The 13,314-nt window shown below is 38.6% G+C and overlaps 1 protein-coding gene across 1 annotated transcript in view; it reads left to right on the top strand.

Annotated features, from left to right (window-relative positions):
* SUPT3H (suppressor of Ty 3 homolog (S. cerevisiae)) overlaps nucleotides 1-10,160 on the top strand; it is a gene marked incomplete at its 5' end in the record, with an annotated part of 89,406 nt that extends 79,246 nt beyond the window's left edge. The window contains one exon of the mRNA XM_009709931.1: nucleotides 9,696-10,160. Coding sequence (XP_009708233.1) covers nucleotides 9,696-9,737 — 42 coding nt within the window. The remainder of the gene's footprint in view (nucleotides 1-9,695) is intronic.
* Nucleotides 10,161-13,314: the final 3,154 nt, after the last annotated feature.

The raw sequence follows: 13,314 nt of genomic DNA, 5'->3' as shown, positions 1-13,314 counted from the left end.
AGATCCTAATTGCAGGTTGTCAGGAGATAGTGAGCAGGGCTGCTATGACACAGACCACGTCAGGGGACCTGATATTGTTCACAGATGACCAGATCATTCCTGTTACTGATTTTTTTCGTTCTCTTATTTGCATTGCATATACTGAAGAAATCTGTTCTTCATACTACTTTCTTTTCCACATCCTCATGCTTAGATCTGGCTTGAATGGGATAAATGTGTCATTACTTTGACATGGCTGGCCAGTACTAAAATGGGTTGTTACTTAAGGGAGGAGCATCTTTCTGTGATTATCACCAATTACAAGTAAAGTGTTAACTGTTCAAAGGAATTAACTGATCTGCTTTATATTTTTTACAGGCACATTACATTCTTTGCATAAGGAGTAGGACATCCTGCATATAATTAAAGAATAACCTTTAATTGCCTAAATTAGAAATACTTCCCATCATCAAAAATCAAATAACTGTATCAATATATGCCTGGATTAAAGTTCAAATTAGGGATGGAGCTTTGTTTTGAAGGATAAAGGCGTTTGGCTTTCATACTTAATGGACCATTTTTTAAGTTTGGATTTGATCCTGGTCTTCAGCAGTTCAAGAGGGACCAGAAAATATATTTTGATTCAGGGCTATTTCTAATATAAATGTCAGAAAACCTGGTAGTGTATAATAATTTATTCTGCTGCTAAAGTATTGTTTTAACTGGTTAAACTGCCTCAGCAGTTGGATTTTTTTTCTCCAGCGTGTTGTAGAAATACACGTGAAAGATCGATTGGATGCCATTCTGCAGCCTAATCCTAGGTAATTTATTCAGTTTTACCTGAGGGAAAGGTCCAAATATACGTTCTTCTGTTTTTAATCAGTGCAACTACAATTGATTCAACTTTTGCCTGAATAAGGAGTGAGTAAAAACTGAGCGAGAGCCTCAAGATTTGGCTCTTATTCATTAACCTCAGGGCAGACTTCATTTTGTATGATTTTTAAGCTATTAAAATGTTGGTTGGCTTCCATTTGAGCTCAAATTCCTAGTATCACCAAATAATTATGTGTAGATGATGAAATGAAAAAACAGGCATGTAGTCTCCAAACGTGCATTTCAGTCTGGGTGGCTGAAATGGCTCATAACATTCAATGCATGAAAATGGGGTGGATTGAATAAATTAGCAGAATCACAAAAGGAAACCACTATAGGAAATAGTTTTACACGTGTAATCACTGAAATACTCTAGTGAATGTGTCAATCTGTACTAAATAAATATATTTGTTTATAGACATGCTCTGTATTAGCTTCCACTCTTTCACAGCACTTTGCCAAACAAAATCCCACTAGAAGTAGGATGTTCGCACCCGAGTAGGAGTTTCTTGGATAAATATTTTTTCTATATTGAGACCAAAACCACTTCTACAAATTTCAGACTTTGATTGAAATAGTATATTTCTTTTGCCTTTTTTTTTTTTTGGCCTTTTTTTTTCTTCCCATCTCCTCCACTGGCAACCACTGATGCATTACCTTAATTCCTCTTACCTCCCACCGCTCCGGTGAGCAGGCGCCCCGTTGCAGACAGAGTGCATCAGTCAGTAAAGAGCAGGGCTAGAAGTGGCCTCACCCAAATGCCGCCACCAGCAAAGGGCCTCGGAGCCTGAGAAAATTTCTCTGTTTACAGACTGACTCTCTGCCCTGCGTTGTTGGTTGGGTTCTCATTTCCCTGGTGAAATCCTTCCTTGAATCAAAGGGAGAATAGAGACGCTGTGCCCTCTGCAGAGAGCATTCACAGGATGTTTTCAGGGGGTGGGGGAAGAGAATTATGTTGCAAAATGTCATTAGATGCTCCTTTTCATTACAATTTCAACAGTTTTAAGAAAAGAACGTAGGTGAACTCTCTTGTTTTTCCCAAATAATTTAATTTATTTCAAAGTAATACCTGCTCCTTCTATCCAGTAACTGCCAATTTCAGCATCCATTTCTGTACATCTGGAATTTTAACCGTTACAATGGAAGATATAATGTAGTGAAAATAATAATTATGGAATAGCATACAGTGTTTTCAAAACACCATGTATTAGCTCTGTAATCAAGCAATCCTCAAAAAAGGTTTTAGTGAGTGATAGTATTTCTGTTTCAAAGGCAAGGGAAATTGAAACACAGAGACATTAAGTGGTTTGTCTGAGGCCACACAGCAAGTAAGTGTCAGAGCTGGGAGCAGAGCCCAGCCCTGGCTCCTGCCCTTGTACTCAGACGGCTGTACCACACCATATTGTTTCCAAATAAATTCGCTAAAAATCATATGCTGAACTCGTAAGCAGTAGTGACATGGAGGGGGAATGTAACCTCTTCTGTCACTTCCTACAGAAAAAAAAAAAAAAAAAAAAAAAAAAAAGAGCCTCTACAGCAGTAGAAGGAAACCTTAAAAAGTCAAGAAAACCATCCTTGGAGAGAGGGAGCCATCCAGGTTATTTCATGCTGAATTACTCTCAGGTTGAAAGAGTTTTTATTATTAGTGCTGTATTTTCACATGGGAGTGCTGTGACTGTGCAGTGCCCTGAGTCATAAACCAAAGGTTTTAGTATCTAATCATACCTAAAGTCTTTTATTTCTATGTCTCAAGGCTTCTAGCTTTAACTTCATTCTCAGACGTAACAAAGTTGCCTGCATACATCATTGCTGCCGTACAGCTAAAGCAGCGAGTTGAGACGCGTCAGAAGAGGAGACACTGGCCTCTGAGCAACTCCAAAATGTTTTGACCAGTTTGACGTAAGGGGGTAAAATTATTAGTGAACTAATTGCGATGCTCATGAGGAGATCAGTGATACTCAGGAACCACTGCATTTCCATTGCGGTGGGGGTAGATTAAGCTTTCCCAGTTACGCTGGGATCCAACAGGTCATATCCATCGAGGGCTGGTGCCTCATGGAGACCTGCTGTGTGCTTTGCCAGTAGCATGTCATGGGCAGACAGTGATGGGCCGTTAGACCCATGGCAATAATAACTTGCTGGATTTTGGCTTGCTCCGCGGGAGAAGCAGCCTGCTCCCTCGACCCAGGGAAGGGTGATGATGGAGCCCAGCTACAGGTTTTGCAGCCTAGGGGAAGGACTTTCTCTCTTTGACTGTGAGAGGAGAGCAGCGTGTGGTTGAAGTAGGGCTCAGAAGAGGAATTTCTATCAGTGTGCTAAGCAGCATCACCTTTTCTCTGACAATTAAAAAGGGTTTCTTGCTCTCAGACAAATAAAACCGATTAAAATTGGTGGCAGTGATGGGAAGAACTTTGTGAAAATATGTTTGTTTTGCAAAGCTGGCTGCCAAGTATTGTTTTATAGTTACATTTCTTCCTTCTTTCTCCACTGTTTACTCAGAAACTTAAAATGATCTCTCTCTCCCTAGCAATTTTGTTCTTTTTTTCTTTTGGCAGACATCGGTACCCCACTCCCACACCCCAGTTCTTGCTGCAACAGAAGCCATGATCCTTTTGCCTTGTTTTTCTTTCTTATAATACCAGCCCAGCCCTGAGAACAGCATTTGCTAGTTAACTGCAGCATCGCAAATTTGGCCAAATGAGCTGAAGGACAGCAGTACAAACCGTACATTTTGTGCTGCTTCCACTGGTGGTATCGCATGAGGTGTCTGAGAAATACATTTGGTCCTTGTTTTTCAGAGATCCTACATTTCCATCAGCCTTGGGAATGTCATTATTCCCAGTAGCAGAGAGCAATAATAAAAAAGTTGGGTAGTTGAGATCTAGATTATGTTCTTTAATGGACTTGGATGATATATCCTGGATATATCCTGTTCCTGGACACAGCAACACAGTTTTATGTGATTATTGAAAAAGTTTACACCGTTGGCAGATAAAAGGTAAACCAAAGCCCCGAACGGACTTCGCTGGAAAGCATTTTGTTACAAGCTGTTGAAGGGTGGTTTACTGAAGCAGTGGTTTTATCAGTGCGTGATGTTTGTGGTCACCTACATAAAGTGTGGTGGTGATCTTGGCCCCCGTCCCGGAGGGCAGGTACTCACGGCGTGGAAGTTGCTGCTGTTGCTGGTGTCGGACTGGATGGCTGAAGACTCAGGGAACAGACCTGAGAAATAAAGTTGTTTTGTTGGTGTTTCTTACACCTATCTGCGGTTTCTCAGGGAGTAGCTTAAGCGCAAATGTGGTTGTGCTTCCAGCTGGGCTGTTACTGTATGGATGAATGGATGCTGTAGCTTTCAGCACATCGGTCTGGCCCCGTCATAAATGAAATCTGTGAGATTTCATGAATACAGCAGGGCAGATCATCCAGAGTGTTGTACAAGTACTAAACCTGGGTGTTCACAGATATATATTTGGGATTTGTTATTCATTATTGATGATGTAGTAGACATTATATACAGAAAATGTTCCCTCACCCTCTGAGTAATATCAGACATCTGTGCTTTGGCTACTGATTAAAGATGGGTTTGTAGAATTAGAACCTTCAGAGCTATTGTTTTAAATTGGAGAGAGAATTGTCCATTATATTTCTTTTGTAACACGTATGCAGTTTTAATAAGGAGAGTTTATATCCACACATTATTTAAACTTAAACAGAAACAACTAATTCTAAACAACATATGGATTTTCTTTCTTAAACAATGTTGGTTATACTTTGCCTCCTAAACTAATTATTTTTTTTAATCTCTAAATAAGCTGACACTTCTTTGCAAGTGGTTTGTCTGTGCAGGCTGGGAAAAATTAGAGGAGTAACCTTTTAATCACAGGGATTTTAAGGTAGATGTTTTTATATACAAAGAGCTATGAATCTGTCTAGGATGACTTGTTTGATATTATGGCGGGCTAATGAAATTTCAAAGTTAATATTCCCCAAATAAAATGGAAAGAAGACACAGGGAGAAAAGGAGCAGATTTAAAATTAGAGAATCTCTGTGGTTTATGGGTTCCAGGTTATTTGGAATAGAATGAAAGTTAATGCTACATCCTTTTTTCCATCCTGCCAGCCAGTGTCTGATCCAAGAATGTCTCTTATTTAAAGGGCAGGGCTCCCTCCACTGTTCTTAAATAAAGGCTTTCACTGTCTGAGATCCAATCCTCCTTGATTTTCACAGTAACATTGTAAGACTGCATGAAGAGAATTATTTACTGAAAAGAAGTTTTGCATATGATTCCCCTATCATAAGGCTGTTCAAGTCATATGGTTCGATTTACATTTATGGAAATATCAGAGAATAGAGTAAAATTACCAAAGGAGGAAAGGACCGTGGCATGTCACAAACAAGATGTGCCTATTTGTATTTATGTTTGCTAATGAAGTTCAGCCAAGGCTTGCTCTTTGATTTTGATGTCTCTGTCTGCCATTCCACTTTATGCATTGTAATTAAACCACTTGCCCACACACATACAAGAGGACACCAAGAAAGGAAGACTTCACATTTTTAAAATGCTGTTCTGTAACTTGCTTATACAGGACCTATAATTCAGGATTTATCATCTTTAAGTGATACAACAGACCTGTGGTGTGACATTGTGCCTTAGCTTTCATGTGAGCAGAACTGCAGACTTAAACCAATGGAGGATTTGGCTCAATGAACTGTAGGGTCTAGGATGCTCGCTGGAGGTGTTTTACCCCAGACTTTGCAAATTTTATCCCAAATAAGAAATAAACATCAGCCCACTCACAAATCACAGCTGTTTCTTTTTCTTGCTAAAATTATTCTTTCTCGTCATGCTACAGGTGTGAAGTTATGCACCAGTGTAAATTATTAACTGGAAACCATTTCTAGCTAAGGTGCCTGTTCAGAAGTGTTAGTTTTCTAATCTGATATGTTGCCTAATTGAGGAGTACTCACATCTTCAGGTTTGGCTGGGACTTGTTTCTGTAAATCCCAGCTTCAATGTATCTTGTGTTAATAAACACATGATTCTCTGCCCCTAAATGAGTCCTATGAACTCTGGAGTAAGCTGTTTCGTTTTGTGTGACCTGCTGTGGGGACAGGAGTTTTGCTGCCCTCTTCATGGAGTGGTCCTTTGTAATACACTACCTTGGGCTAGCACTACAGGAGAGACGTGGGACCAAACAAGAGAGTAGAAAATGGATGATTTTTCATGAAATTTGAGGAGTTACTTGACCAAGGTCTCTTGTTCCAGGTTGCCTTTTTAAGCTGTTAGTTTTCCCTTCTTTCACCAAAACTAAGGGCAAAGCATGATCTTGCTTTTAGGTGACTAACAGCAGTGAACACTGCTCATCTTTTCTGCTTCATTGTACCTCCTTTCAGACTGTTGGGGAAAAAAAACACTTTCATTTATTAAATAATGATAGCATTCCCAGAGAAGATCTTTATATCAGCATCCAATGTGCTTTGATATCTTGAAGGAGTAACATTTTCAAGGTAGGGTTCCTATACTATAGGCAAATTGAGGATGCCTGAGAAGGTTCTTCACATGTCAGGGCTGGGAAGTAGGGGACTAAGCAGCAAGATCCTCATGCCTCTCCCCTACATGGGAGCAAGTGGCGAGAGTGGACTGGGGAATATGAAGGTCGTTTTTCTGCTTTTGCTTTGGTCCAGCCTGCTTAGCCTCTGGTCATGGATAGCAGCAATCTGTCCTTTCACCTTTAATGAGGTCAGAGAAGGGGATGCAAAATCTTGTCATATGATAGCAAGGAGCAAGAAGAGTTTCTGTGAGAGCTAGCTTGGCCAAATAAGGTTATATCAGCTTTTCAGAGCATGGAATCCTGTTCTGGGAAGGTGAACTGTGTAATTTGTGCCAAGCTAGGTGATTTCCCATGTCTAAAAGGTGGTCCTTTGGCCACCCGTGCACATAATGGGTACACTAACAGGCTGACGGACCTTCAACCATGGCAAAGAGTCAGCCCACAGCAGGAAAAATCAAAGCACAGACTGGTAGACAGTAAATTTTAAGAGAGCACACAAAAAAATTTGGATGCAGTAGACACTTTTCCAAAACGGGCTCCAGGAGGGACTGTGGGCTTATGTTACCTCCTGACGTTGGGCTATAGCAAGATGTATCCAGCAAAATAGATACAGCTATGGCTTGCCATTTTAATCCCACATTGAGTCTGCATCATCCTCTATCTGTAATTCTGAGCCAAATAATCATATTCTTTAAAAAAACATTGTATACTGCCAAAGTGGCATAAAGCACCCAAAAGTGTCATCCAAACCCTTTGCATTATATCAAACCACATTAAATGACTTCCACATACATATAAACTCTCACTTAAAAGGGCACATACACATGCAAGTTTTATAAAAAACATCTTGCTCTTTCTCTTCAGAGTTCTTGGCATGTACAGATATGTCTTTTAGTATCACAAATTCAGCTGTTTAGATCTTAAAGATATATGGTGTAACTCAGAACTATTGGATGACTGTAAAATAGTTTTGCTATGCATAAAAGCATTTTGGAGGTTAACCTTTATTATCTAGTAATGTATCAAAATAAGAATGAACTGATATCTTGTTATGGAATGGGATGAATCAAGCTCCCTCCTCTGAAATCCTGATTTTCAAAACAATTACCTTTAAGCTGAGGTTGAAGGTAAAGATGGTTTCTGAGTAAAATGCTTCAATTTATGGCTAAATTCCGTAATAAAATATGCATATATCAGAATCACTTTCCCTGGCTTGGAAAGAAGAAATGTGGTGTTTTCATTATTGCTGAACTTCAAAATGGCTTAAGGAATTTTGTTGGTCCTTTCCAAAGAAATTGAACTTCAGGCAGAGATTAAAGCAGAGGAAATTTCAGCCCAAGGGCAAATGCTTCAGAAAGTTTAAAGTATGTGCAACAGGGAGTTAAGTAGGAAATAGTTTTCGATCCTAACTATAGCCACACTTGTTATACTATATTGCTAAATATAGACTGGTGGGTGTGTCCAACTTTCTGAAGGTGTTATCTTCTCTTCTCTGAAACTTGCTTCTAAAATGACCTTTTCAGCGATATAACTAACTGTTAATATTGCCCACGTTGGAAAACGTTAAACTTCATTATTTCCCAGGTGAACCTAGCCAAGCCCAACTTTGCTTTGCAACCAAAATTCCTTTTGCAAAATTCAACCTTTTATCTTTCGTGTAGATCCAGCTTTATACTTGGGTTCATTTGCCTTCAAGCAAACTGCACAATAGCCCTGAATTTTTTTTGGTTTATATGTTAAAAAGCTCGTAAAAATATTGGGGTCAATGAGCTAAAAACATGACTTTTGCATCAACTTCAAAATGCCAGCCATAATGGTTTGGGCAAGCTGCAGATCCAAACTCCCTTGGACTTGCTGCTTGTGGTTGTGGGAATGTATTGGATCCTTTCAAAATTATTGGCTACTCTGTTTTTGTGCATTTCATGTTTGGATATAGAGTCTTTGGATTTATTTTTTGTTTCGTTTGCGGTGATACTGTGATGTCTGATGACTGGCTGTATATCCCAGAGCTAATATTCTGGTCTTTGACTTTAATGCCATATGCTGCTAGATCTCTATCTTGAAGTACGGTGTTAATGTAAAGGATGCTGTAATGAACATCTTGTACATATTTCCTTTTGCATATTCAGTGACTGTAAATGTCTGTCTGAATACATGCTTGCTGTTTTTGAAACACTTTCCTTACAGTTCAGTATAAATACTATTTATATACAAAGTTGTTTGAGGTTATCCTTTGCTCTTAATGATACTCTTCTAATTCTAGTTTAAGAGAGGAGAAATTGATCTCGCTGAAATTAATTAGGAAATTGGTGGAGCCACTAAAAATGGTACTTATATATGGCACTTCCTAAGAGCTTGAACTTAGGAGGTACAAAATAAATCTGACGAAGCACTAACTGTAATGAAATAGATGACTATATTTTCATTTTCAAAGCTGAATGACTGCTGAAGGTGAACCAAATAAAGCAAAAATATTTAAACTCATTTCCTTTTTGAAGATATCATTAATATCACACACACAAAAAAAAAAGCAATACATTTTTAATCTGAGAATATCCCCTTAAAATATAGGGTTTCCAGTGTGCTTGGTGTAAAAAGCTATAGTTTCCTATATTGATTCAGAAACAGATGTTAAAAATGCATGAAGGTATTTTATTGAGACAATGTCACAGGATCTTTTAAAATTATTTTCTCAGATGCTGTTTAACTCTTGTGCTTCTTTACCATTGGAAACACTTGATCCTAAGTTACAATACATGGGATATCAAATTATTTTGTACTGACCAGAGGGTCTTTAAGATTAATTTGGTTTTGGGGAGTGGGGATTTTACCAGTGTCTGTTTACATAGCTTTAGATTCAGACCATAAATTAGGTTTGGAAAACTGTAATTATTCAGTAATTTATAGACTATTAAGATAGGTTAGAAATGATTCTTGAACGTAGTGAATAGAGAACACATGCTTATAAAGGACAAACAGATTCAGTATAATAGTGTATTTTTGGCCTCATCTATTTTGCAGGCAATTAACGAAATAGGATGTTACATTTTTGCATATCTCTCGCTCTCCTGAAATAGAGTCGCTAACCACTTGTTAACCACACTGATTTTTTAATAGACAAAGTGGTTGCTCATAGCTTCCCCACCAGAAATGTTCAGATTAAGCGCACTATTAGATTGCAGCCAGAATAGTCTACAAAACAGGAAGAAAGCCTTGCCTTTCTCTCTGCCTTCTTCCCTTGGTTAAGTTGATGTGATAATTCATTACAGATTTTTCTCTTTCTTTGACAGAGTGCCTACCGCAGAAACGGGATGACTTTTCTTGCCTGCTAATGTGGATGTGGCTGCAGCAACAGGAAAGACAGTGTTATATTAAGGTGATTTTCTTTTCCCCTCCGTGGAAGGAAAAAAAATACAAACTCCAATGTCTCCGTGTACCAGTGAGTGGGCTGGTTTGTTGTGACTATCTACTGGCTGACTCTGTCTCTTTTTCCAGCCCCCTCAATCGTTATTCTTGTTTACTAGCTGGAACATTTAGCTAATTAATGGCAGGATGTTTGGGATAGGGTGTAGGTGGACAAGAATGCAGATCAGACAATGCTGAAGTTTGCAGGGGACTTACTGCTGTCAGCCTCTTTCTGAAATGCCATGTCATTTTTATTTAAGTGTTTGGAAGTCTGTATGTTCCCCTAGATATTTTTTTTTTTTTTTTTTTTTTGTGGTTAAACAGAATGGGGCAGAAAGAGGCCAGAGATAGAGACTGGGTTATGTAGGTTTGTATAGGTTATATAAAGGTTATATAGGGTTTTTTTTTACAAAAGGCAAAACTGTTTTCCACTATTTTCCACTGATTTCTCTCAACTAGTTTTTAAGTGTTCAGACAGTGTAACTCAGTTTAATCCAGTGAGAGGCTTTTTGATGAGAGTAATAACAAGTTCAGATCCAAAGGTATTCAGAAAAAAGTTCAGGTAAACTGTACTTTACCAGTTAGAGACTTGTCTTTTTGCAGATCCAAGGATAGGCTAAGTGATCAGCCCCAAATTCTCAATATTTACATCTCCTGAGGCTCGAGCCATCACTCTCTGAAATCAAGGAAAGCCTTTGCAATGATTTGGCACTGGATTGGGCCCCTATTCAGAAAAATACATCCTAAAGTATTTAAATAACTGTGTCTGTCTCAGTGGTTCTAGGCAAAGGCTTAACATTATGTACTTGCTCAGCGTTTGCTGCAGAAAGCAGATGTTGTCTCTGTTGTTGACAAAGGCAGCGTTACTGTTGGATTTGGTGAAAGAAGAAACGGGCTCTTTTTTTGCCTATTTTTTATTTTAGTTCACGTTGTTTGTTTTCAGATTTAGTTTTTAAATCTCAGTCCTTCCCTCTATGCTTCTTCCCGTCCCCTGCTCCTCCAGCCTTTGCTCACCTCACAAACACATTCACTTCTTCCCATAAAAACTGTACAAATATAGAGCTAACCACGATGATGCTTGACGGGAGAAAAGGGCTCATACTTCAGCCCATCATCAGGCTCTACAGCCATGTACTGCTTGTGTCTCTGTGGTACCCCAGGGGTCCAGGGGTCTGCATCAGCCTCTCTTAGCCCAGGCTTGACATCTAACTTAAACCTTAAATTAAGACAGAACACTCGAGATCGAGAGGAGATCAGCAAAATATTACTTTTATGTAGTGCAGCCATCCTCCTGCTTTGTGCTTAGTATCTGAGGTCTTAATTTTTACTCCCACTGTATGCTCTTGTGGTCATTTGTAAGTGGTTTTGTTGCTCTGCTTTCCTGGACCTGCTTGCAAAAACTTAAAAAAAATACATATATTTTAAATAAACAGAAAAATGTCTCTACTCTTTGCAACCAAAAGATTGTAAAATTGAACTTTGTACGTCAAGTGTTACTGCCATTCATAAATTGCTTTTTTCTTTTACCTGCTTACACTTCTGTTTTCTGGAATTAATCTGTATGTAAAGGACTAAAAGTAATGTGTACAATGCAGCGTATTAAACGGGGGGCGGGGCGGGGGGAAGTTTTCTGATGTTCCATCTGTGCTTCTTGAAATATATGATTAAACTTTTCTTTTTATCATCACTCTTATTTTTGTTGGCGTCCTTAATCATGGAAAATTATATGCTTGCTGTAAACATCCAGACTTTTAAAAGGACACCAGCATTTATTGTATTTGGTTTCGATCTGCAGGGATATAGACAGAAGAAACCATTTCAGGCACTGGGTACTGGAATCAAAATTCCTTCTGTAGCTGTATCTCTCCCAGATTTTACATTTTAAAATATGCATAAGCAGGAAAAATACTGGCACTTATTTTTTACTGGTCTACTTAAAGTCCCAGAGAATGAAGACTCAACATACATTTCTCTCAGAAATATGACAGATCATGTTTTTGTTGGTCTGCTGTATGTTTGTCTATCTTGAACAGTCTGACAGGCAATTATTTATAAAATCTGGGTTTGCCGAGTAAACCCATATAATAACCTTTCACTTCTCTACATAAGTCAGTGAGCTGAATTTAGACTAAAACAAGGTAGGTTATGTCTCCCTATCTTGGACTAAACCAGTTTATTCTTATTTTGGGAAGTAATCGCTTTTTTCCTCATCTTCAGAGTTTTCTTTAACTCTGTTTAAAACAAAAATGAGACCACTAGGACTCGAGCTGCATACGGACTGTGTCTTAGCAGCACTTTATGTGCTGCAGAAACAGAGATGTACGTTTAAGCTGGTATTACACATTTTCTCTTCAACTTTTTTCTTTATGAGATGTATAAAAATCAGTTTGAGATTCAGTTAATGTCTGCATACAAATAGCTTTGTGCTTGTGTAATTTCAACTCGCAAATTGTTTTGATTCTTAGCAAGGATTTATAGTAACTGAATCAGGTTATGCTGATTATTTAACATTACCTACCAGAAGAAGGGAAACAGAACCAATTTCAGTAGGAATAAGACTGTATAACATTTAAGGGAGTTTGAAATTTGCTCACAGTTCAATGTCTGCCTTACTGTGTGATTATACTACCTAGTTCTTCAGTTTCTTCGTCCAGTCGTCCGCAAAACAGGGATAATAATTCAGCTTGAAAATTGTCAGAGGTGAGGGAGTCACAACACAGGATTCTAATTGGGCTTCATCTTCTTTCCTGACCTGTCCTTCCTCAGGCTTTCTTCCGAGAAAATAAAGCCCTTTAAATTAAGGCTCTTGCCTTCGTCTGGAAATAGGGAGAAGCTGTCAGTGCTTCATATTTCTCCGGAAACACTCAGGACCTTGCAGAATTTGGCCCCCCCGGGTTTTCAGAGTGGACTTCTCTTTGTCAAGTGAAGATCTCACTGGGGAAAAGAAAAAAGTGTTTTCTGGCGCTTCTTGAATTTAGATGAACCTTAGCGTTGTATTAACGTTCTGCCGTCAGCCATGTGTAGATGTCATAAAATGTTTTATAGCTTCCCGTCTAGCTCATACAGAATGTTTCATAGTACATAAACACTTCTACTAATAATTTAAGAATAAATAGATAGTGACATTAGTCACAAGTCTAACCTCTAGTTGAAACTTACACAGTTATAGGTTTTGGGGTTTTTTTTTTTGCCTGAGAGAATCATCTTGTCCAAGGCTTTTTATACCTCTACTATATATCTACACTGAGCAGCGGTGCAGCTAGGGAAACGCAGTGGTGGCATGCATTAAATCCAGGGCTTTATTTGGAGGGCACAGAGCCAGCGCAAAGCAACAGAGCCATCCCTGAAGGAATTGAATGTAAATTTGATGGTTTAAATAAGGCCAGATGCCTTAAAAAATTATTTCGCAAGCTGTATCTTTAATGTAGCTCTTAACATATTTTTTTTTCTGCTTAAGATAATGATGTTGCCTTTACAAAATAATAGTAAAAAAAAGCTCTCGCC

The sequence above is a fragment of the Cariama cristata genome, unplaced genomic scaffold (assembly GCF_000690535.1).
Source record: "Cariama cristata isolate BGI_N322 unplaced genomic scaffold, ASM69053v1 scaffold19001, whole genome shotgun sequence".
NCBI classification, from domain to species: Eukaryota; Metazoa; Chordata; class Aves; order Cariamiformes; family Cariamidae; genus Cariama; species Cariama cristata.
Note: the sequence above shows the minus strand (reverse complement) of the source record. Positions and strands in the feature narration are given on the sequence as shown.